Below are 23,678 nucleotides of genomic sequence, written 5' to 3'. Positions count from 1 at the left end.
ATCTAAATTAGCAGCTACATTATTTTTAATATACATAAATAATATATTTAAACTAGAATTGAAAGGAACACCACAGTTTTATGCTGATGATGGAACCTTTTTGTATGTGACTGACACTCTTGAAGAACTTTTAACAAATATGCAAGAGGATCTAAAGATAATTTCTGGATGGTTTGAAAGAAATTTGTTGAAAATGAATCTCTCGAAAACTAACTTTATTCTATTTAATAATTATAAAAACATTCCATCTATGAGCGATCTGGATGGAATACATGTAGATGGTAGCCTTATTTCAAGAGTTGAAACTTTAAAATACTTAGGCATATGGTTTGATGCTAATCTTAATTGGCGAGAACATATACACAGGCTTAAGATGAAATTGATACCTTTAAACTTTGTAATTTATAGAAATCGGAAATTGATTCCTAAAAAACAACTATGGCTTCTATATAATTCTCTTTTCATGTCACATATTAATTACTTAAATCCAATATGGAATGTCTGCATGGAACAACTTATGAATGAGATACAAAGAATACAAAATAAAATAATTAAAAACATTTTGAATTTGCCACGAATGACATCCAGTGTGCTTTTGTATCATGATAAGTTGAATATTCGCAAATATTCCATATTACAAACCTTAATCACATTTTATAAAATCAAAAATAATTTAATTAAACATAATCTGACCATATCAGAAGAGCCAACTCCGGAATATGCACTTAGAGTCAGAACAAATATTAAACCACGTATATTTAGAACTGAAAGGTGTGCTAAATCTTTAAGACACTATGGTGTAAAATTATTTAATAAACTTCCAGAGGAAGTTAAAAATGCAAGAAACTTGCAATGTTTCAAAACTGAAGTCAGACAGCTACTTCTTGCAGATTTCAACTTTAACAGTCAGGTGTGAGATTTTACTTTTATAAACTTTTTTATTTTGTTCTATTTTTTACTTTTTACTTTTACTTTCATCATTTTATATTATTATTATGAATAATTTCCATATCACTTTTATTTATTTTTTTTTTTTTAAATTATACTGTTCTCCTCACTTTGTAACATTTTATAATTGACGGCATGATGTAATTATATAGAAATAAGCTATATTCTCGTACAAAAACATTTTTTTTTTTTTTAGAAATTTTTTTTTTTTAATTTTTTTTTTTTAAAAAAATTAAAAATTTAAAAAAAAAAAAAAAAAAAAATTGTTGCAATTGTTTAAATTATTGTTATTAAAGAATTAATTGTTTTGCAAATTTTATTCTGCAAATCTTTCTATTGTAAAGGGAAAAGTTTCAGCAACTCTCAAAAAAAAGTTCATCAAATTTCATCAAACGGGTCGCGAGTTGCGAATTTTTCTCTCAAAAACTGCAATATTCTTATAATACCAAAAAAACAAAAACGAAGTGGAATTCCCAAAAACCGTACAAAGTGTATTTTTGTTCTATAATTATCTACAGATTCATACAATTGTCTTCACTGGCTACACGCAATAATTAAGGGAGTATTAGCTCTTAATTATATTCCTAGAAGGTGGAGGGTGTTCATCCCCAAGGCAGCGAAGGTGTCCCATAACAACCCTAAAGATTGCAGACCCATCACCTTGTCGTCATTGAAGGTAATGGAGAGACTGGTCGAGGTCTATATCAGAGAGTCGGTTGATGACCACACAACATGCATACGAAAGGTATAACTACAGAAACGGCGCTACATGAAATAGTGTCCCATATAGAAAGATCAGGAGACATCAAAAAATATACGCTAGCAGCCTTCCTGGATATATAAGGCGCTTTTAACTACATCATGCCTGACGCGATAACGGCCTCGGAATCGGTCGGAGCTGGCGGGGATTTCGTTGACCATGTTCGTATGCGAATGATCTTGCTCTAACAGTAAGTGGTAAATTTCCATAGACACTATGTTACATTATGCAGGTAAAACTGAAGGAAGACGAGAGTTGGACAAAAACTAATGGGTTAGGTGTAAACCCAAGCAAAACAGAACTTGTACTGTTCACAGGAAAGTACAAAATCCTCCATTGATAACACCAAGCCTGGCACAGACCACGCTAGAACTAAGCTAATCCTCGAAATACCTGGGGATATTCCTAGATAAAAAATTAATCTTCCGTTGCCCTATATAAATAGCTGTAGGACAGCAATCGGCCAAAAATGGGGTTTAATCCGATTCAAGTGCAGTAGTTCTCTACGGGGTAGTGAAATGGTGGCCAGTACCAGTAAGTAAAGAGTATTAAATTACAAAAAGTGGAGGAAAAAGTGGTGCTCTCCGAACAACACCTACTATGGCAATGAATACGATTCTAAATATCAAACTCATGGATATTATGGGAAGGCAATACGCTGCGAATACAACCCTAAGACTACAGGAGCTTAGAAGCTAGAAAGCAGTTCGGTGTGGTCACACTACAGTTCTTATCAACCGACAACTACCGAGCACAACGGACTACTGTATACCATTCTGACTTTCAATTAAGGCTATAGCGTAACTTTATCTAGCAGAGAATTATGGACCGAAGGAGGTACGGGATCTGAAGATGCCATAATATTCTACACGGACCGCTCCAAACTAGCAAATAGGGTAGGAGGAGGCGTCTAATCGGAACAAGAGGGAATACATCGAACATTCCGCCTACCTGACCACTGTAGTGTCTCTCGAGGAGAACTGGCAATCATACAAGAAACCGTTGACAGAATAAAACTAACTACTAAAATACATATATTCTCAGACAACCAGGCGGCCCTTATGGCGCTTGACTTGTCTATTAATTAACAGTTTCCAACTGTCGCAAATCACTTAACGTGATAGCGGAGTAGTTCGCTTTGCACTTGGTATGGGTACCGGGGCACAGTGACATACCAGGAAATGAGAAGGCAGACGAGCTTGCAAGAGGGGGTACTTCCTCTCCACTTTCACCAGCCTGGAAGAGAATGGGTATGCCACCTATTTCCTGCAACCTCTTACTAAGGGAAAGGGAGCGCACTGAAAACTGTAATGGTCAGATTATGGTAACTTAACGTAACTTACGGCTCTCTCTTAAAAATTCTGTTAAATGGGTGTTGCTTATAATTAAAAAGCCGAAACTTGACGTAACTTAATGCCACGTCGAAATCTGTTTCATTTTGATTCTCTAAGTTCTACTTTCCATTACGTTAAGTTAAGTTACCATAATCAAACTTTAACGAAGCTTACATGGCCGAAATGGAATATACGGAGATCGAGAGAAATTCTTACGCTCAATATGGGCGACATGTCTCTGGCCAGGAAATATCCTGATAGGGGCATGTAGAACACCACTGAGTAAGTCACAATGACTACTGCAGCAGCTGCCACGACGAAGAAGAGCCTGAAACAATCGGGCACTTACTCTGCGATTGCTCTGCACTAGGCAGGAAAAAGCAGAGATTCCTAGGTTTAAGTTAACGTAGCTAACATTCAAAACCCCAAAAATTATTTCTCACGCTGATGCAATGCACCTGCATTCCAATGCTTGCACGCGCATCCGCGAAATTGCTGACTACAAATGTGGACACCCGACACCCTCCACCAAGGCCAAGGCATCGCACCTGTTAAATCAACGTGACAATGAAGATTCGTGAGGTATAGAATTAAGTGAAAACAAAAATTGCAGTTAGTCCTCATTTGAGTTTGCATAAGCAACACGGCTTGCTGCCGAATAAAATAAAATTGTTTAATAAACTTAACTTCGGTTAGTTTAATTTATACATAGGCTTTCCAGAGGATCTAAGCACAACTGCTAAGTTTGGAATACGCCAGTTGCTAAGGTTCGTAGACTCCACGAAATGATTTAAGGAGTAGGGGTTTTTGGATCCATGTGGTATCACAATGGCCCTGATTGGGACTAAGTATGCTGGCGTCCTCTGGGCCTGGCAGCCACTTCAACCTAACCAAACCTAAATCACCTGCCACGCAAATTCATTGTTTTATAGGCATGTTTTATCGAAACACAAGGCTGGTGATTTGAGATGACAAGCCTTTTTGCCACCTTGCAGACACTAAGCGAAGAGCATATGCCTTCACTTCAATATGAACAGTAAACTTTATTTCTAAAAACAGTAATTCATTTGTCTCTTAAACCTACTTACATTTGTCATACATATATACATATTTGCTAACGTTTCTTATTTTACCGCAGATCGGTTCACTTTGTAGGTATATAAATCCATATGTACATTTTAACATCTCTTATACTTATTTGCAAATACATACATATGCTACATACGTACATAGAACATAAGAATACATATGTACATATGCACATACATGCTAGAACACAGCAATGAGGAACCAGCAGCAACGAATGAGCTGATAAGAAAGATAACAAAGAGCTGACCTAGCGGATATCCTTAACCATTGGGTGCATTGGCATGCGATTTAGTGAATTTTAACATCCTCCCCCGTTGAAGGTTCAAACCTTCAACACTGTCAATAGGTAGGAGTGCGATCTTGTTTACGGCTCGCTTTACGATTCCACTGGCCGTACGAATAAGTGCGACTCTAGCTATTTTGTCACTGCCAAAAATTATATCCACTATGCGACCTAGTTGCCATTTTAATGGTGGAATAATACCATCCCCTTGCTGAGTATTTGGTACACTTGCACGCCACTTGTTTCGCTCTTGCAGTATCGTGAGGTAATTTGTGCTCCATTTTCTCCAAAATGTTTGCTGCATAGAGGACAAACGCTACCATCGATCTAGTCGACTAATATCCAGATGCGTAACGTCTGGCTCTGCAAAACTGGTGAATGGCCCTCCAGTTAAGAAATGCCCTGGTGTCAATACTTCCACATCATCAGGATTTTCTGAAATTGGACAGAGCGGTCGTGAATTAATTATGGCGCATACTTGGCAAACCAGAGTGCGTAACTCTTCGAATGTGAGCGTTGAGAGTCCGACAACTCGACGAAAATGAGTATTTGCAGCTTTCACCGCAGCTTCCCATAGACTTCCAAAATGGGGGGATCGCGGGGGAATAAATCGCCATTCAATGCCATCATCAACACATTGTCTTTGAACGGCTTGAATGTGAGGGGTAGACCAAAATAAGTTTTTTAGCTCAGCTAGCTCATTTCTAGCCCCAACAAAGTTTGTGGCATTATCTGACCAAATTACGCTCGGCCTTCCACGCGTTGAAATGAATCTCTTGAGAGAAGCTATAAAAGATGCTGTAGATAAGTCACATACCAATTTTAAGTGGATGACCTTTGTTGCAAAGCAAGTAAAAACACAAACGTAGCACTTGATTGGACCTCTGTTTCGTACTTCAGATTTGTAACAGAAAGGCCCGCAGAAGTCGATGCCTGTTGTAGAAAATGTTTTTCCCGGCAGTACTCTATGCTGAGGCATATCACCCATGATGTGTTCGACGATTTTGGGTTTAAGACGAAAGCACCTTAAACATTTATTTACGACACTGCTAACTGTCTTTCGCCCACCAATTGGCCAAAATTGCAATCTTATTGAAGCTGTTAAACCTTACGGTCCAGCGTGCATGAATTTTTCATGATAGTGTTGAATTATTGCAATTGTAATCGGATGTCTCTTTGGCAAAATTATCGGGTGACGTGCATCATAGTCTAGCATAGAATTTTCTAGGCGACCACCAACCCTTATGAGCCCAAATTCGTCCATGAACGGATTAAGTGAATACATTGTACTGATGATTCAATAGTTTTTCCAACCTTTAATGCCTTAAATTCCTTGGGGAAATAAATCTGTTGAATGAGGCGCAATAAAAGTTGAGTTCCAACTTTGATATCTTGAGGCGTGAGCGCGCCTGATGGTCTATGCCTTTTGGGATCTTTTCTTAATCCAAATCTTGAGACATAAGCAAATACTCGCTGCATCGTGCTGAATGTATTTAAATACTTGCAGTGAAGTGAAATGTCTTCAAGGTGCGTTGTCGCGGCTAAAGCGATGCGTCGTCGTTCTGGTAACTCGGTGAGCAAGCCAGGCGCTGTGGGCCAACCTGTTTGATTACCGAGTAGAAAAGAGGGGCCGTTCTTCCAGAGCGTCAGCTGGATTCATAGCGGTCGGGACATGATGCCAAACCATTCCGTGACTTAGTGTTTGTATACGGCTTACCCTGTTTGAAACAAATATGTTAAAGTTGGAAGATTCTTCTCGTAGCCACGATAAAACAACTGTTGAATCCGACCAACAGTGGATGGCACAGTTAAATTCTTGTGCGTGCTTTACAGCTTCTAATAGCTCTGCTGGTAATAATGCCGCGCACAACTCAACCTTCGGCACAGAGAGAGTCTTAAGTGGCGCTACTCGAGATTTTGCGCACAACAAGTGAGTCTTGGCTACGTCATTATGCTGTGCTCGTGCATATACGCATGCACCATAAGCGGCTAAACTAGCATCGCAAATCCATGGAGCTATAAATAAGAATTTGGCATTAATACAAATCGCGGAAACTGGAAGTTAGATACCAATTCCAGTTCAGCACAGAATTGAGTCCAAACCGTATGTAAGTGCTGTGGTAAACTTTCATCCCAAAGTATATATTGTTTCCACATGTTTTGAATGAAGATTTTGCCTGAGTTATAACTGGAGCGATGAGTCCTAGTGGATCGTAAAATCCAGAAATTAATGACAATGCGATAAGCTTAGTTACGTGATTGTTATTTCTCAGGGGAGCGAGTACGAACGAAAATATGAAGTCGTCTGTTTTAGGATCCCAGACTAAGCCAAGAGTTTTTGTAACATGCTTACCATCGTGAAACTGCAAAAGTGGCTCACAATCAGAATCAGGTAGCATTAGAGCAGCATTTTCGAAGTAGAAAATTACCTCTACGAAGCAACTGTGCTGTCTGACGCTGAATTTCCACGACTTCTTCCACGGAGTCTGCACCAGTGATGAGGTCGTCGGCATAAAAGTTTCTACGCACGATAAGCGAGCCAAGAGGAAAATCTGCTTCTTCATCTATTGCCAATTGATGCATGGCACGAGTCGCTAGAAATGCAGCAGGCCTGGTACCATACGTGACTGTGTCTAGCGTGTATACCTTTAGATCTCCTTCAGGGTCATCCCGCCACAAAATACATTGTAAGTAATTGTCAGGCTCCACAATACATCTTACAGATGTCACCCGTCAAAGCCACCTTGAAAAGGCGAAAACCCAAAAGTGTAAAGAAGAGCTTTGGCTGAATCGTTGGACCAACCATAAGCACGTCATTTAAAGAATAACCAGATGTTGATTTTGCGGAGCCATCAAAAACAACTCTCAACTTTGTTGTTGTGCTATCCGTCTTGTGGATACAATGATGGGACAGGAAGAATGCACGAGTTGTTGGCTCCAGGTTCGCAGGAGGCAGTTGCTTGAGTTGGGCGTATTCCTTCATGAAGGACGAATACTGTTTTTTAACGTCTTGTTTGTCCTGCAGCCTTCGTTCCAAACTCATGAAGCGCTGCTTGGCTAGTAAGTACGAATCACCAAGAGCTTGGACGTTTTGCTTTAATGGAAGCCGCACAGCATATTCCCCAGAATCGAGTCGAATATGATTTTGTTGGAAATGAAGCTCGCAATCAATTTCCTCTTGCATTTGTGTGGGTGGAGCTGAACAGGCTTCAACTTCCCAAAACTGCTTAATGAGATCAGTTAAACCTGATTCTTCTTCGTCTAAGTCTGAGCGAACTGCAACCAAGGAGGATGACTTATGGAAGTGAAGTCCTCCACCAGAAGCGACCCATCCTAATCTTGTTTTTTGTAGTATAGGTAAGTTATTGGCCAACCTAATTTGGCCGATATAAGTTAACATACCGCAGTAGGCAGCCACAATAATAAAGCAAAATAACATAATGCAGTAGGCAACACAACAACTGAACAAAATCCGTAAGCGCAGCGCAAACAACTACATCAGTAAAAATAAAAAGCGCAGCTGCAGCTTAGGTAACGGAGCCATAACAACGGAAGCGCTTGCCAGCAACAACGAACACCTGCAGTCCAAAATCGTGGGAATCGCAGATTCAGCAAAGAAGAGTCACACGGCAGTCCACGTGAGGTGTTGACAGTTAGGGAGTTAGGAATTCAGGTGCAGGCACCGCTAAAATCAGTTGTATTGACTCGCTCGGCATTATCGGCTGCCCATTAGATCAAAAAATAACGATGCTCCCAACAAGACGTCAATACGTTGTGACTTGAAAAAGAGTGGGTCTGCAAGCTTAATATTATTCGGAATGTTCCATGAATCTGTGTTGAGATCGAAATTGGGCTGAGGATCGGTGATAGTGTTGGTGACGATGGCTTCAAACGAGAGAACGTAATCATCGCTGTGTGATTTTGTGATGATATCAACAGCCCTTTCGGCTATGAAATTAGATTCCCCAACCCCAGAAATGAATGTGCTTACCTTTTTTGTCTCCAGACGCAGTTTTTTTGTAAGGCGCCCGGTAACAAAGTTGACCTGAGAACCTGAGTCTAGAAGTGCTCGACATGGGATGAAACAACCCGTGCGGTTTTTTACGAGGATGATTGCTGTTGCCAGTAGTACGAAATTTTCAGAAGACGCAGCAGTAGCTACTTGTTGTGTTCTTGTCGACAGTGATTGAGTGCTGGCCACATCTGTGTTGTTGCGATGGCTTCCTGATGCGGACTGCTCAGGCACAGGCATGTGGAGCAGCGAATGGTGCTTCGAAAAGCACTGCCGACAATGACCTGACTTACACTTGTTTAACGTGTGCCCCTGACGTAGGCAATTCAGGCACAATTGTAGACGTTTTGCTTCCTTGTACCGTGAAGCAGGTGATAAATTTCCGAATTGGGTCCAGTTGTATACCAAATGCCCAACAGAGCCACAAAATAAGCATGAGCTTGACGAAACTACGAGTGAATGGCGCGAGTTGCTGTTACCGGTGGGTACACGTTTACCTGTCGAGGAAGAGGATTTTTCTGTCGGTACCTGAGTTTCTACATTCTCCAGCGTGCGGCACCTTCCTCCCATTTTATCCGCGTTTTAGTGTCAAGCTTATTCGAAATGAGGTGTATTAGGAGCCCATCGAGGAGCTGCTCCCCCGTTGCCATTGTATGAAGAGAGCGCAGGTGTACATTTACCTTGTCGCTGATCGACCGAAGACTTGTAGCGGAGCCAATCTCTACAGCCTTTAGCGCGAAGATTTCTTTAATATGTGATTGGAAATTAAGCATTTTATTGCCGAAGCGGTTCTTGAGAAGATCCAGTGCTTTATCGTAATTTGTCTCGCTTGGCTCCAAGTATCAAGCGTAGCAAGTTCGCACGTAAGTGTTGGAACTTTTCTATTTTGCTTAATTCAGTGCAGCTGTTGATCACAGAGTTGAATATCGCGATGAAATCTGGCCAATCAGTGTAAGCACCATCAAAACGAGGAATTTTAAACTCGGGAAGCCTGTTGTGTTGTGAGATGATAAGAGAAGGAGATGCATCATCGAGTGCGAATGGCCGTGCTGTTGATGAGTGGTAATTGCAGGCTTTACGCTGATTGAGCTCACGTGTTAACTTCCCCTTGACGTCCATGTGCACCTTTGCGAACGCCCAGCTAACTTCATTTGCCAGTACATTGGGTTCTTCGGCCTCAAGACTGTACTGAGCGCCATCAAAGCTGATTTGAAGGCGCTCAACCCACTCCAAATGCATCGATATATCTACCTCGTCTAGGTTTTTAGCGAGTCTGCTGATAACTGCTGGTTGATGTCCTTTAGTTGCTTCAAAAGGGAAACGGTCCTCTTTTTGTTGAGCGATTCCGGCCCAACTTGGCTATCCTCAGAAGCTGCATCTTCAGAAGGCATGTTGAATTGATTATTCAAATTAAATAAAGTTGAATGGATGAAATTCAATATTATTCGACGAGTTGAACGTGAATTATCACGTCGAGGTCACCAATGATTTGAGATGACAAGCCTTTTTGCCACCTTGCAGAAACTAAGCGAAGAGCAAATATATACCTTGACTTCAATATGAACAGTAAACTTTATTTCTAAAAACAGTAATTCATTTGTCTCTTAAACCTACTTACATTTGTCATACATATATGGGTCAATTTAAAAAAAAACACAATTTTTGTGTCCCTGCACTTTACACTACTATTTTAGGTAAAAAAAAAATATCAAAAAAAAAACAAAAATGTGAGAGTGATCATCGAGGAATATGTAACAAAAAAACGTAATTCTCAAATTTGTATGTTTGTTTTTTTGTTTGTTTAGAATGGTGTTTTGTTTCTCCCTCTGACTCCTTTCATACAAAAGCATGTGTCCCCCGTTAAAATTTTTAGTAAACAAAATAAAATAAAATCAAGAAAAAAAGTAAATATGTAACATTTAATAACTGTTTTCGAATTATTGGGTTTCTTTTGTTTCTCTTGTTTTGATTTGTTATAGTTGTCAAAAATTAATTAGTGCGAATTTGGCGTTGCGAAGAAAGGTTGTCCCCACAATTTGTATTGAGCGTCACTTTTTTATAAATCAAGTAATATTACCAGTTTTGAGTTTGCATTTAAATAAAGTAAACTACGTAAGGAAAGTACAAACTTTAAATATTAAAAAAGTGAAAAAGCGAAAAAAAAATCTATTAAAAAAGGTGTGCATTTGCGTAGTTTTTGTGAACACCATGGTAAGGGCGCGATAAAATGTCATGAGCGTCACGCTAATTTTTTTAAAAGTGAATATATTAAATGTAAAAAATTTAAGTTGACAATCATTGTTTACATGGTTTCAACTAATTTTTTTATAATTTGTGAATTTGGGAAATAAATTGCCTACGGAAAAAAACCAAAATAGGCAAAAATTTCATGAGCGTCACTTTTGATACATATTGCTTCATAGCTTAAAATGCTTAATTTTGATTTTATTTTTTAATTTTCAAGAGTAAAACAACAAAACGTCAAATATTTACATATGTGTATAAGTTTCTTCAAGAATTACTTCCTTTTTTCCATTTCTGTTAAAGACATCAAAGAATATGTACATGTTTAGTTTTGTATGAAAATTTTTGTTTTTTGAAGAAATTTTGTTTTCTTTTATTTACTTTTTGTAAAAAATAAACTTGTTTTCGTTAAACTTTAAATTTGGCATTATTTCTTGTTTACGTGCAACAAAATCTCTTGATCGTCACAAAATGTCTTGAGCGTCACACTTAGTTTTTTTTCCTTAAAACGCTTATAATTGCAGTTTTTTTTAAATACATTGTTACAAGCCTATTACTTTCCAAGTAACCTCTTAGTTCAAGTCTTTTTTTAACAAAAATTTACATATTTTCATCTTAAAATTTTTAAATAACTAGTCAATTAAAAAAAAAAAAATCAAGGTGAATCGTGATTTTGTGTTTATAATCGAAAAGGTGATTTTCGCAAAAGTCAATCTTGAAAAACAAAAGAACATCGTAGTAAGCTTGAATTTCAAATATTTTTGCATTTTTAGCGATTTTTTATACATATTTGGTGTGTGACGCTCAAGACAGAAATCATAGAAAACCTAAAAAAAAATCCAAAAATATTGATTTTTTTGAGAGCCTAAAGGTACCACCGGATTCTTCATCAATTTCTACATAAATTGGCCACTCTTACAGACGAATTGAAAAAACTTTAAAAATAAGCAAAAAAAAACACGTTGTGTACGTTTTTTTTGAAATTGACCCATATACATATTTGCTAACGTTTCTTATTTTGCCGCAGATCGGTTCACTTTGCAGGTATATAAATCCATATGTACATTTTAACATCCCTTATACTTATTTGCAAATACATACATATTGCTACATACGTACATAGAACATAAGAATACATATGTACATATGCACATACATACTAGAACATAGCAGTGAGGGACCAGCAGCAACGAATGAGCTGATAAGAAAGATAACAAAGAGCTGACCTAGCGGATATCCTTAACCCTTGGGCGAACATCTTGGCATGCGATTTAGTGAATCTTAACAGCTGGTTTTAGTAAAAATTTCGAATTTGTTGAAATATTTCGCAATAAGGATTATTTGAGGAAATTGGAAACAAATTATGATTTCTATTATATCTGCCTATAAATAATTACTTTCAACGTAATATCGAGACCAAAGTAGCGAGTTGACGCTTATTGGATGAAAATTTACCATGAACAATTGACTATCTGGTGGCAGTCGGGTAACGATTATTCAAACCGACTTTAAAAATATCTATGGAAACCAAGTTTCGCGAATTAGTCAAGATGAACAGAACTAAAGTCTATGACTGTGTCGAGTAAAAGTGCCTTCCGTGGGTCTAATGGAATTTAATTCGCTTGTAAAAGGCCATCGAAGAAATTTTCAGGCGGATAGTTACACGAGTACTAGGCAAAACACTATGATGGCGAAAAATAACGAAAGCTTTTACGTTGACATTATGGAGTACTTTTCAAGCCTTTTTGAATACACTTACATGATTCTCTCTCATCCACCAGCTGGACGCGCTTACCAAATTAACACATCCCAGCAAATGATTTGGGGCTCTTATATATGGTCTCACGAATTAACTAATTGGAAATTTTAATTTTATATCATTTCTACTGGATTCCTGCACGCAGCCGGTCTTATGCAAGTGTTCCGCGCTTATTCGAAAACTTAGTGAAAACGGCGTTAGAAGGTCTACGTGGATTCACAAAAAAATCAGCATAGTTTATTGATATGTAAAGAAAGGTCTGGGGTAAACCTATCCTGGGCTTCACAATGGGCTTGTGCGCCCTCCGAGTATACACTTAACTAGAGCTAAGCGCGACTTTTGATGGATAAACTTTATTAATAAATATGTGTGTCCATATCTAAGGTCCTCTGCAATAACGACACAATTCAAAATTCAAAAAATGAAAACCCTTACCACTGTTAAGTGGCTCATGTCTCTAACCCGTATCTAATCCATATCCAATCCTTACTAACGTAAGTTGTAAGGATCGCTAAACTAAGTAGTTAGGATTAGACATGAATTATACAAGAATTTAAGACACGAGCCATTTAATAGTAGTTAGGGTTTTTATTTTTTGAATTTTCAGTTTTGTCGATATTGCAGAGGTAGATATACTACATATCGTCCCTTGGCGCGCAATACCTCGTATCAGCTAAATGCGATACCACGTATAAGGTAGTCCGAACGTATCACAAGATAGCAAAAAAACGTATTTGCTCCAAAACATTTGAATGGATTTCTAATTGAACTTACCAGCTTCTGAGCTTCTACTATAATTATTTCCATTAAATTTGTGGAATAGGCAAACATTTTTCTGTGCCACATCATACGTGGTATTACGCGCCAAGCGACGATATGTATACACACATAGTATGCGTTTACAGCTAAATCCATTATACATAATGTACTAATGGTTCTTTCTTAATAATAAATAATTTGAAATAATTTAAAACTTACCTCACTCTCCGTTAAGTCAATGAGACTCGACTTTTCCTCAAGCAAATTTTCCGATGATATTTTTTCCTCTTCGCGATCGCCTTCATCTTTAAAAATTTTCACCTCATCGGTGCTGCCCAAATCGTCGCTGGATGAACCACCATGTCGAGAATGTGAACTATGGCTATTGTGTGGCATTATGATTAATTGTAAATGTTGTTATATTTTGTGTTTAAATTTTGATTTTTTTGTTGTTTCAGCTTTTGTTCAGCGATTTTGGATTTTGGGGTTTTTATTTTGATTTGGATTTTTCAATAGCGATTTAACCACGCTGATTGTTTCACTGTATTTGTATATAACATATACATATGTATAATAAATACATACACGTACATATGTATGTATGTACACATATTTGTTTCAAGTCAACACAAGAATTCAAACATTAACATGCATAAGTTGGTTTATTTGTTTATGTATACAGTAGAAATTAACTTGTATCAATCATCCTATGAAAATAGTTTTTTACTTAGCGCTGGCTGGGCTTTTTTTTGTATTTAGTTTTGTTTTTGTTGTAGATGAATGAGTTTCGGTATACGAACGAGTATGCAATTTAAATGCTGTGGTGCTTCAGTGCTTCGTTTTTTGTTTATTCTTTTTAATTACATGTAATGGTATATACATATTTAAGTATATGTGTCTGTAGATACATTTTTGAATATTGCAGCTATGCCGACTAAATTGTACAAACATTTTCATTTTTTTAATGTGTTGATTTCTAGTTGTATTTTTGTTTTTATTTTTAGTGCCATTTGTCTGTTTTTTTTTTAATACGGACTTATTTTTTTTTACTTTAATTGCTAATTTTTTTCATTTTCTTCGATTAAATTCAATATTTGTTAGCGTGGCTTGGTATATTTGTTTTTTAGACTCTTGTCGTTTATGTATATTTAGGTGCTGGTACTGTTGTTATCGCGTATTTGTTTATATACAAGTGACTATAATTTACAACACAAAAACATACATATCTGTTTGCTATATGTATGTAGCTACTGTTGCTAAATATTACTTAATTTTAAAATCACATTTTTTCATTAACGTTTTTATTACACTTAACAAATTTATTAATTTTTCATTGCTTTAATTATGTTTTTGTATTTTTTGTTTCTTATTTTGTGTTTGTTTGTTTTGTATTTGCATTTGCTTGAAATTTTTTATTTTATCTCCGCATTTGCTGTTTTTGTCGCTTTCTGTTTTGTTTGTTTTTGTCGCTTTCGTTTATTTCACCAACACTCTCGTGTCGCCGTTTGTGCACAAATAAATATTTTTTCTCCGTAGAACACAAAACAATGGCGGCAACTTTGTGTCGTTAAATTCATTCGCTCTCACTAGTCGTCTGGCGCGCTCTTACGTTCGCCGTGCAGCCGAATGCAGCCGAGCACTATTAGACTTTATGCATAGATATGAGTGTACATGAGGATACCCATCCATAGCTGGGTACCTGATTGTTTGTTTGAATGTTCCCGTACCTTCACACCGAATTCCACGCGGTATGCACAAACAGCCAAACACACATATTTATGAATATACTTATTTACCTATATGTATTTATGTATCTCCTTAACCGGCTGCGCTTGACTTTGAATGTATATCAGTACAGCCTCATTAGCAACATTATCGTCAGCATCGTTATGGTCTTCAAGTCAGCAATCAGCCTTATAATCGCCACCAGGATTATCGTATGCTCAACATTATCATCACGTCATTATCACCTCGAAACCGACGCGCAATGTCGACTTCTATGCATTGCTTGCTTGCTAATTTCGTATCTTCTTAAGAATTCTTCTTGTTTATTTATTTGTTTATTTTTTCGCTCTTTTATGATTTGTATGTGATTTCCGTTTGATTTATTTGTGGAAGTTGTGTCTCTTGCCGCCTCTGCCGTGGTGGCGTTGATTTCTTCGTCGATTCTGGTACTTGTTTCGGCGCGCATAACGATGTCGTTGTCGCCGTCTTCGTCGCTGTAGTTGTTGGCTCACGCACCTACTTTTTCTTTGCTTCGCATTGCGCAAACGCACGTCTTGTGGCAGCGCGCCCACTATTCTTTTGCGCGATCTGCGGCTAACGACTGCCGCTAGTTTCTGTAATGTGAAGTTTGCACGTTGTATGTTGGGGGCCTATCTGTGGCTGATATGTATGTCTTCACATGCGTGCACACGCTATGATGATTTTTCTGCACTTGGCGTGCTTGCCGTCTGCGATTGCGCCTGCGCCCGCACCTTAGTGTGTGCTTACGTTTGTTATTTGAGCGCTTGGTAGTTTGGTGGCTGCGAGCCTGCGCGTCCGGCTTCTTTACACCGACTTCGGTTCAAGTGCAACTGTAAAAAGAAGCGAAAGCCACATAAAGAATGAAAGCGAAAGAATTTTATTAATGTATCGTTAAGAATGAAAATGAATGCAAAAAATTTTTACGAATGTTACAACATTTATCGATCTAAATTTTTTTTAATTACTGTTTCAATAACTGTAGGCCAAAGTTCTTTAATAAATGAACTACGGCTGCGAAAGTATTAGCTTTGTGCGCAGAAATGCGTGAAAAATTGCGGCGATAGCTTCCATTACATTAGACTGCATCACCAAAAAAAAATTGCTATTTTTCCCCCGGAATTATAAAATTTATTATATTTGAAGACGTCTACCAAAATATTTAGATTTACGTGAATTCCACCGACATATGGGTAGTGTCTACCTTTTGGACTCTGTTATGGGCCACTACAAAATTAAACTACGTAGTAAACGTTGGTATATATTTTATAATTCCCTTGATAATACTATGCGTAATTCACGGCTTTTATATCGAAGAATAATTGCTGAAAAGGGGCGTATTAGTAAAATCCTCAACTCTGCTGAATTCAGAATAGCTATAGCAGAATAGTTATGTAAATATCACATAATCAACCGCACAAAGCGCAAAGAAGAAACGTCCGGCTCAACACGTTTCTCCAAAAAATGTGAACTTGGACCAATAGGGGCATAGCCAGTTTGGCTGGATAAACGAATGACGTGCAAATTTCAAGACTGCAAGGGTCATATGCAAACAAGCTGTGAAAAATTTGGAATTAGTTTGCTTTACAATAAGCAAAATAACTGTTTAAAAAATTTTCAAATTTCGTAAGGTTAACTTCATTTTTGTAGCACTATTGACGCAATGTTGCATTTCTGCAGCAAATTAGCGTATTGCGTAAAAAACCTTTTGTAAAAATGTGATTACCTTTGAGTTTAATGCAATTCATATCAAACATTTTTAATGTTAAAAAAAAACAAAATCAGACATTTTATGCATGTCAATAAAACATAATTCCAAACCTTGTTTCAATTTGCATACTCTCACCCTTATTTTTACCAATACACTCACTCTTTACAAATTGCCTATCACAAATTTTTCTTTCAAGACGATAGGCAATTTTTCGTTCAATTTCAACAGATGATCGATAATAACTTTGGGAAGTGAATTTTTGTTTGTAGAAAATTTTGTGCTTAGGGCGTGTGTGAATCGGTAACAAAGTTCTATGGGGAAAGCCGTTGAATAATATTTTTACTATGGTGAGACAGTTTTGCCGATCTGTTGTGTGAAATTAAATATTTTTTGACAGCAGTAAATTTTTGATAACCGCAGATTTATTTGAAATAAAATATTACAAATTGAAGTGAAATGAATATTTTAAGAAAACATCGACCAACGTTGATTGCAATTCATCTATTTAAGCTCTTATTTAACGAAAAATTACACACATCAACAATCTTTGCGAATGTCAAAATTTTCTATGCATTTGTCAAAAATTTCACTAGCCTCATGTGCTACTGAAATTTTATTCATCTCATAGTTGTCAAAAATTTACTCGACGCGAACTTTTTTACCGGTTCACACATGCCCTTAGTAAAATTTAGAAAAAACAAAGAAAACTTATACGTGTGAGCAAAATGAAAGAAATATTTTCAACATATAAATGCAAAGTAAGTGAACAAATCTTAATGCTAAGTTCGATTGAATTTTCAAAACATTTTTGCCTACCAAAAGCTTCATCAAACCAACCAAACTACCAAAGGAGAATGAAGCTACCAATTTTGGTCCAATCGGACCAAAACTGCAACGCTGCCGTGTACGTGTATTAACCCATTTTATGCAATATATATTGCCAAAGGCTATTATATTCACCTCTTTGTTTATAGAGGAACAATTTCTAACTATATTTGTAGTCTATTTATTAAAAATAATTCAACATCACGAAATGCCGACCAATTTAATTTTTTGTATTAATAAATCAATAAAGCTTAAATTGATTATACATATGTAAAAAATAGTATGTGCTAATTCATACTGGCGAACAATAACGTGGTAATGATCTTGCTTGCGCATGTGTTCGTAAATAACCCTGCAAAAATCGCGACTACTCCATGCATGCGTGTAAAGAGCACTCCCTAAGGACCAAGGAGGACTCCAAAATTAACCACAATTCATATAAAAAATATGGTCCAATTAACATTGCGATGTCCTAGGGCAGGACCATATACTCCATCCCTGCATTACATCAGAGTAGCACAAAACTACTCCAACATATTAACAATGGCATTGCTGTTATATTTTTTCGTTTGTACACGCTTTTGTTCTTCACTTCTCAAATGCTTTTTCGAAATTAATAAAAACCAAGAGATAAATTAAAATTACATGTTGCCTCTGACGGCATTCGAACCCGAACATGCTGGGAGCTAAGAACTAACAGCGAGCATCTCTACACGTTCAGCTACAGCCAGACATGCAAATGTGCTTTCAAATGCTCAACTTCAATCACATTTCGTTAAAACACGAGCAGGGATCGGATAACAAACAATAAGCTGGCGCAGAGACACGAGTTGGTCCTCTACAGCATGACAGAGGAACACTTTTATAAGTACTCCAATTTACCACAAATAGACTACATGGTCCCATGATTTTTGCAGGGAAGAGAGCCGAGCGCTACTACTAGGCTCAGTCGGTAGAAAACCGTCATATAAAAAGGTTGTTTTGCACATGATTGTCCTTTTTTTCCAAGCAAATTTTTAACGAAAAATTATCTGCGCAAGACCAACCCCTACCTTTGAAAATGTGCGACCAACTGATAGTGTTGTTCCGATGCGAGTAACTATAAGTAATTACTCGATACTTTCTTCAAGTACTGAGTACTTTTTGTACTCGAATCCTTCCCGCAAGTACTTAGGTGGGTATCGAATACGCGATTAAAGTATTATTTGCTTTTCCAAAAATTCTGAATTACGGTTCTAACAATATATGAATCATGCTGTTGTTGGTTTTGCACCACTTTAAGTTGGCTAATAAAGAAAGTGTCAATTCCTGCTTTCCCGTACTAGTCAATTATTAAAATTTTGCAAGATACAGACTTGTGGCTACTTTTTCGGTAAGTTTTGGTCGGAGAGTACTCGTACCGATTCTGTTTTTCTTCACATGACATAAGTACTTACAGTGAGTTCGATATGAGAAAGTATCGAGTACTTCTCTCCGATACATTTGTGGCATCGATACTTTTCTTCAATATTTTTAAAGAGTACAGGTATCGAGTACAAGGTCGATCCGGAACAACACTACCAACTGAACGCTGACAATGCAAAAGTGAATTACAAAACAGCTAATAGGCGCGCAAGCAAGTCGGTACCAGTGTTGCCACAAAGATTTTAATTTTTTACCAAACCTCTAAAAAAATTACCAAACTCAGAACAAAATTACCAAATTTTTATGAGAATAATATTCTAAACAAATTGGAAATTATTTTTCGACGTATGTAGATAATACACCACGTCTGGGATTGTGGCCAGCTTAGATCTATTTATATTTTTCGACCGAAAAATTAGTTCTTCCCATTCTTTTATGACAAACTCATAAAAATGCATAATGTCGCTGCCGCGTTCAAAAAATTCATATCACCATCGACTTAGCGTTTAGATAACGAAGACGAACAATTTACAGCTGTGGTTGTCCTTTTCAATGTGTTCCGACTATAACAATTCACAAATATTTTTAATGGCCGGTTGTTCAATGTATTTAACCGGAGCTTCTACCTCTGATTTGTACTAATCAGACATTGGACAATCGGCCCTAAAACATAAAAGAAAAAAATCGCTCATAGATTTATAAACATTTAAAAGGTGTTTAATAGTTCATTTCTACTGCAGTTTATGCCTATTGGAAAAAAGCAGATTACAACTCGAAGGAGGTAGTTGCTCATATTAGGTACAAGCAAATGAAAGGAAAATAACAAAACCGAATAAATAAACATTGCAGATCACCTCTTGTTGAAAATATCTAAACTCTTAACTGTAGTTAAGCGTTTGGTGGAAATGGGCTGTAACATACAGTCTTTTACATAATTTATTTTACATAACTTAAAACCAAAACATGAAACCAGCAAATGTATCGTTAAACGTTAAATCTACTTTTACTATTTTATAAGTGGGTCACATTCGTACTTAATTGCAAACTTTTAATTAGTCCCGTGAAATTATTTTCTTTCACCATTGGTTCCGGCAGGTAAAAATGATCCAAAACCCAGATTTGTGGGACTGTAGGGGCTGTGATCGAGCCGCCATATTGGGAAAAATGGGTGGTTTCCTGCTGTATTGCAAACTCATAATAAAAGTTCTGAGTTGTCAAGGCAAATTGTTACATTAAAGAGCCCTTTCAATGTTTGGCTATCTTAAGTACATAAGCAAATTTTTTTGTTTTGAGCAATTGTCAGAAGGTTCAAAGTTATACATTTTTATATGTAATAAGTTAGTAATAAATACTTAAAAGAAAAGACTTACGTTAAAAAAATTACCAAATTGAGAAAAAAATTACCAAATTACCAAACTCCTCCTAAAAAGAAAAAAATTACCAGTTTTGGTAAAAAATTACCAAAGCGGCAACGCTGGTCGGTACTCACCACCAGTGTTGCCATTTCTGTTTCTGCCGTTCCGCCAGATTAATAAACAAAAATCGCTAGAATCCTGCTAAATCATTTAAATTCTCTAAACTCTTATGAAAAAAAGTTTCTTTTATAATTTAGCAGTTAAACTTTATTTGATAAAGATAGAGATCATATGTTTATAAAAAACCATCAGTTTTTTAACAAAAACAAAATTGGGACTTAGTTATGAGGTTTTATAACCAGTGTTGGGATTTTGTGGCATTAAATTAAGTATAAATATTGGTGATAAGAATGTCGTCTTCGTTTGTTTAACTACCACTACTAGCGTTTGTACTAGCTTTGTTTAAAGATTTTGTTGTTGTCTAGCATAGAAAAAGGAATTAAAAAAATACAACTGTGACTTCTGTGTTTTCGGTGCGTATTAACGGTATAACATACTATGTAATTTTTAAGTCTTTACTTTCGGACTTATAATTTTATGAGACTGTAAATCCACCAATTTGTTTTAAAATTTTTGCGTTGCATTTTAAATTACTTTGAGTTTATAATTAATAGCAGCAGTATATATGTAGGTATATACATACACTTCACTTTGCATCGTTAAAAATTAAAATCTTTAAATCATCAAAAATATATAGATATGCACACATGCGGCTTTTTTCATGTCAGCTGAGCCGAAGACACCAAAAAATATTCGACAACTATATAATACTACTAGAATACCTTTCCCACCATGCTCAGTGCTTATTTAGTGCATTTTATTCTGGATACGAAAATCTTTTTATACACATAAGTATGAACATACATATGTGAATAAATGCATTGTTTCAAATAAAATATATATCTTGATTGAATTAAAGTGAAAATTCAATTGGTTTTTTAAAAGTTTAAAATCGTTATTAGTGCGTTACTATTTATTTTGGTTTTTGATAAATACAACAATACTTATACCTTGGAGCGATCACTACTGTAGTATAGATGCATATTAAATTTTACTGAAACAAAATTTTTTATGTTTTGATTTGTCCCAAGTTTTGGTGCTTTTAGGAAAGTTGGCAGCCATGGGGTCTCACATTCGTGAGTACTCACATATACTTGTTCTCTCATTCCGATCACACATATAGATGCAATTCGCGCATAATTACCTCACCTCATATACCCGCCGGTTTGCACATTTGCCCGCGGTTTGCACGTTTGGGCATTTTACCCGTATGTACACATTATGCCCATCGCTAGCTTAGTCGATTTCAGACACGAAAAGTTTGTTGCGGAAACTCGAAGCTTGTACGGGAGAGAGCAACGAGGAAAGGGGACGGGTACCGAGTCGCCCGTCCTCGGGAAACACACTTTGTGCTCTCGTTCGTCTGAGTAATTTAAGTTGGCGGCTCACAGCTGACAACATCAATTGCGTACAAAAGAGTTTCTGTGTGTGAGTGCAAAGGGGCAGCACCAAAAGAGAAATCGCCAATAATAAGCAACTCGAGTTTCCGTGTTTGAACGCAGACTTATGGTCTGATTATGGCAACTTAACGTAACTTACGGTTCTCTCTTAAAAATTCTGTTAGATGGGTGTTGCTTATAATTGAACAGCCGAAACTTAACGTAACTTAATGCCACATCGAAATCTGTTTCATTTTGATTCTCTAAGTTCTACGTTCCGTTAAGTTAAGTTAAGTTGCCATAATCAGGCTTTTAGGCAGTCTGCACACGGTTCGTATAGCTTTAGACGCGTATAAAATTTTTTATGCAGGAACGATTCCTCTACGCCTCAAGATCTGCACACGAAGCAACTTCAAAGCGTCAAAGTATCAGACAACAAATGTTAAGTGATAACAAATTAGTATTTCTTTAATTAATTTTCAGTTATTTTTCTATTATTTGCACGAATTTTATTGATTTGTCGTTTTTTTTATGAAATGCATGCACGCACACGGAAAATTGTAAACAAACTTCTTCTTTCTCTTTTCTAAGCGTACGTACCCCTAGCTACCAACACTGCTGTACGCCAAGCGATTTGCAGCTAGCTTGCTTTGCCGAATTCCAATTCCATTGAAATGCACGTGTGCGGCATCAAAGCGTACAACTTTCGCATGTAGCATCTAATACGCGTCTAAAGCTATACGACCCGTGTGCAGACTGCATTACTGAGCGCTCTGTGACCACATGCATGCGTGTTTCACCCATATACGAACAGCGGTGCGGAGCAATGATTTCCATGATTTATTTGAACAAATTGAGTAAAAGGTCTGACATTTCAAGAAAAAGCATTTGCTTAGGTTTTATGCATACGGCACAATAAGTATGGCAGCACATTACAAAACCAAATGGAACCAACATTGGAAAAGTGGATTCGCAATTGTTAACGACAATTCAAAATTACAATCTAAAACACAACTGCTTTTAAATAGTTGAACTCCACTGGTTTGAAGTTTTTGAAGATTTTGATCCAGTTTTAAAGTAGGGGTCCTCACACCGAGCTTGGTATTCGGTGTTCGGTAATTTTTCCCAATGTATTTTGTTTGTGTAAAATTATTTCATTATCGGTGTTCCGAATTATCGTGAAGGAAGCTTGATAATTTATCTGGTAGTTGGTAAACTGCAATCAGCTGTTCGATATTTATTCAATTTTAAATCCGCGCGCTGCCGAAAGGCATAACGCATATGAGTAAGTAAATTTATTTAAATTTTCTGTTACAATTAATTTGTTTAGGAAAAAAGCTACAAATCCGCTCTTGATAAACACAGTTTACCAGGCTAACAAAAGAAAACTGAAAATGATGTTCACAGTTGATAAAATTACCGAGTGTCAACCAGCAATTTACCAAAACTACCACAATGGATGTGAAGACCCTTAGTGTAACATTAGCATATACTAACTGATAGATAATTTTGTCTGAACAAATTCCCTCTCCTACTCTCTGTCTCTTTCAAATCAGTGTCAGTAGTGCAAATTAACTATTTGGTTACAATTCTAGAACAAATTTAATATAACTAAAAGCACGGTCGTAGAACAAAAGTAGATGAATGCATGGTTGTATTATGGATTACGTTTTCCTGCAACAAATTTTTTACATACATATGTACATATGTAATTTGGTGGAAAAACTAAAATAAAAAATCGTCATTACGGGGGAAAAATCATCAAATCGTCATTGAGCTAAAAACACGTCAAAATGACGACGAAATCGTCAATTTGGCAACGCTGGTCGGCATACTAGCCCATTCAAACGATTCAATAAGTAGGACTGTGTGCATTGCTCAGCTGGCGCTCTTCGTATGTGAAACACACATGTGCTCAGAGAGCGCTCAGCATTCTTTAGGGGTGGCTCACAA

At 36.8% G+C, this 23,678-nt stretch overlaps 1 protein-coding gene across 1 annotated transcript in view; it reads right to left on the bottom strand.

Moving 5' to 3' along the window:
• LOC118745625 (protein pangolin, isoforms A/H/I/S-like) overlaps positions 1–23,678 on the bottom strand; it is a gene marked incomplete at its 3' end in the record, with an annotated part of 680,824 nt that overhangs the window by 531,439 nt on the left and 125,707 nt on the right. The window contains 2 exon segments of the mRNA XM_036479157.1: positions 13,408–13,729; positions 14,985–15,764. Of these exon segments, the coding sequence (XP_036335050.1) occupies positions 13,408–13,584 (177 nt within the window).

The sequence above is a fragment of the Rhagoletis pomonella genome, unplaced genomic scaffold (genome assembly GCF_013731165.1).
Source record: "Rhagoletis pomonella isolate Grant_MI unplaced genomic scaffold, Rhpom_1.0 Rhpom_scaffold_00009, whole genome shotgun sequence".
NCBI classification, from domain to species: Eukaryota; Metazoa; Arthropoda; class Insecta; order Diptera; family Tephritidae; genus Rhagoletis; species Rhagoletis pomonella.
Note: the sequence above shows the minus strand (reverse complement) of the source record. Positions and strands in the feature narration are given on the sequence as shown.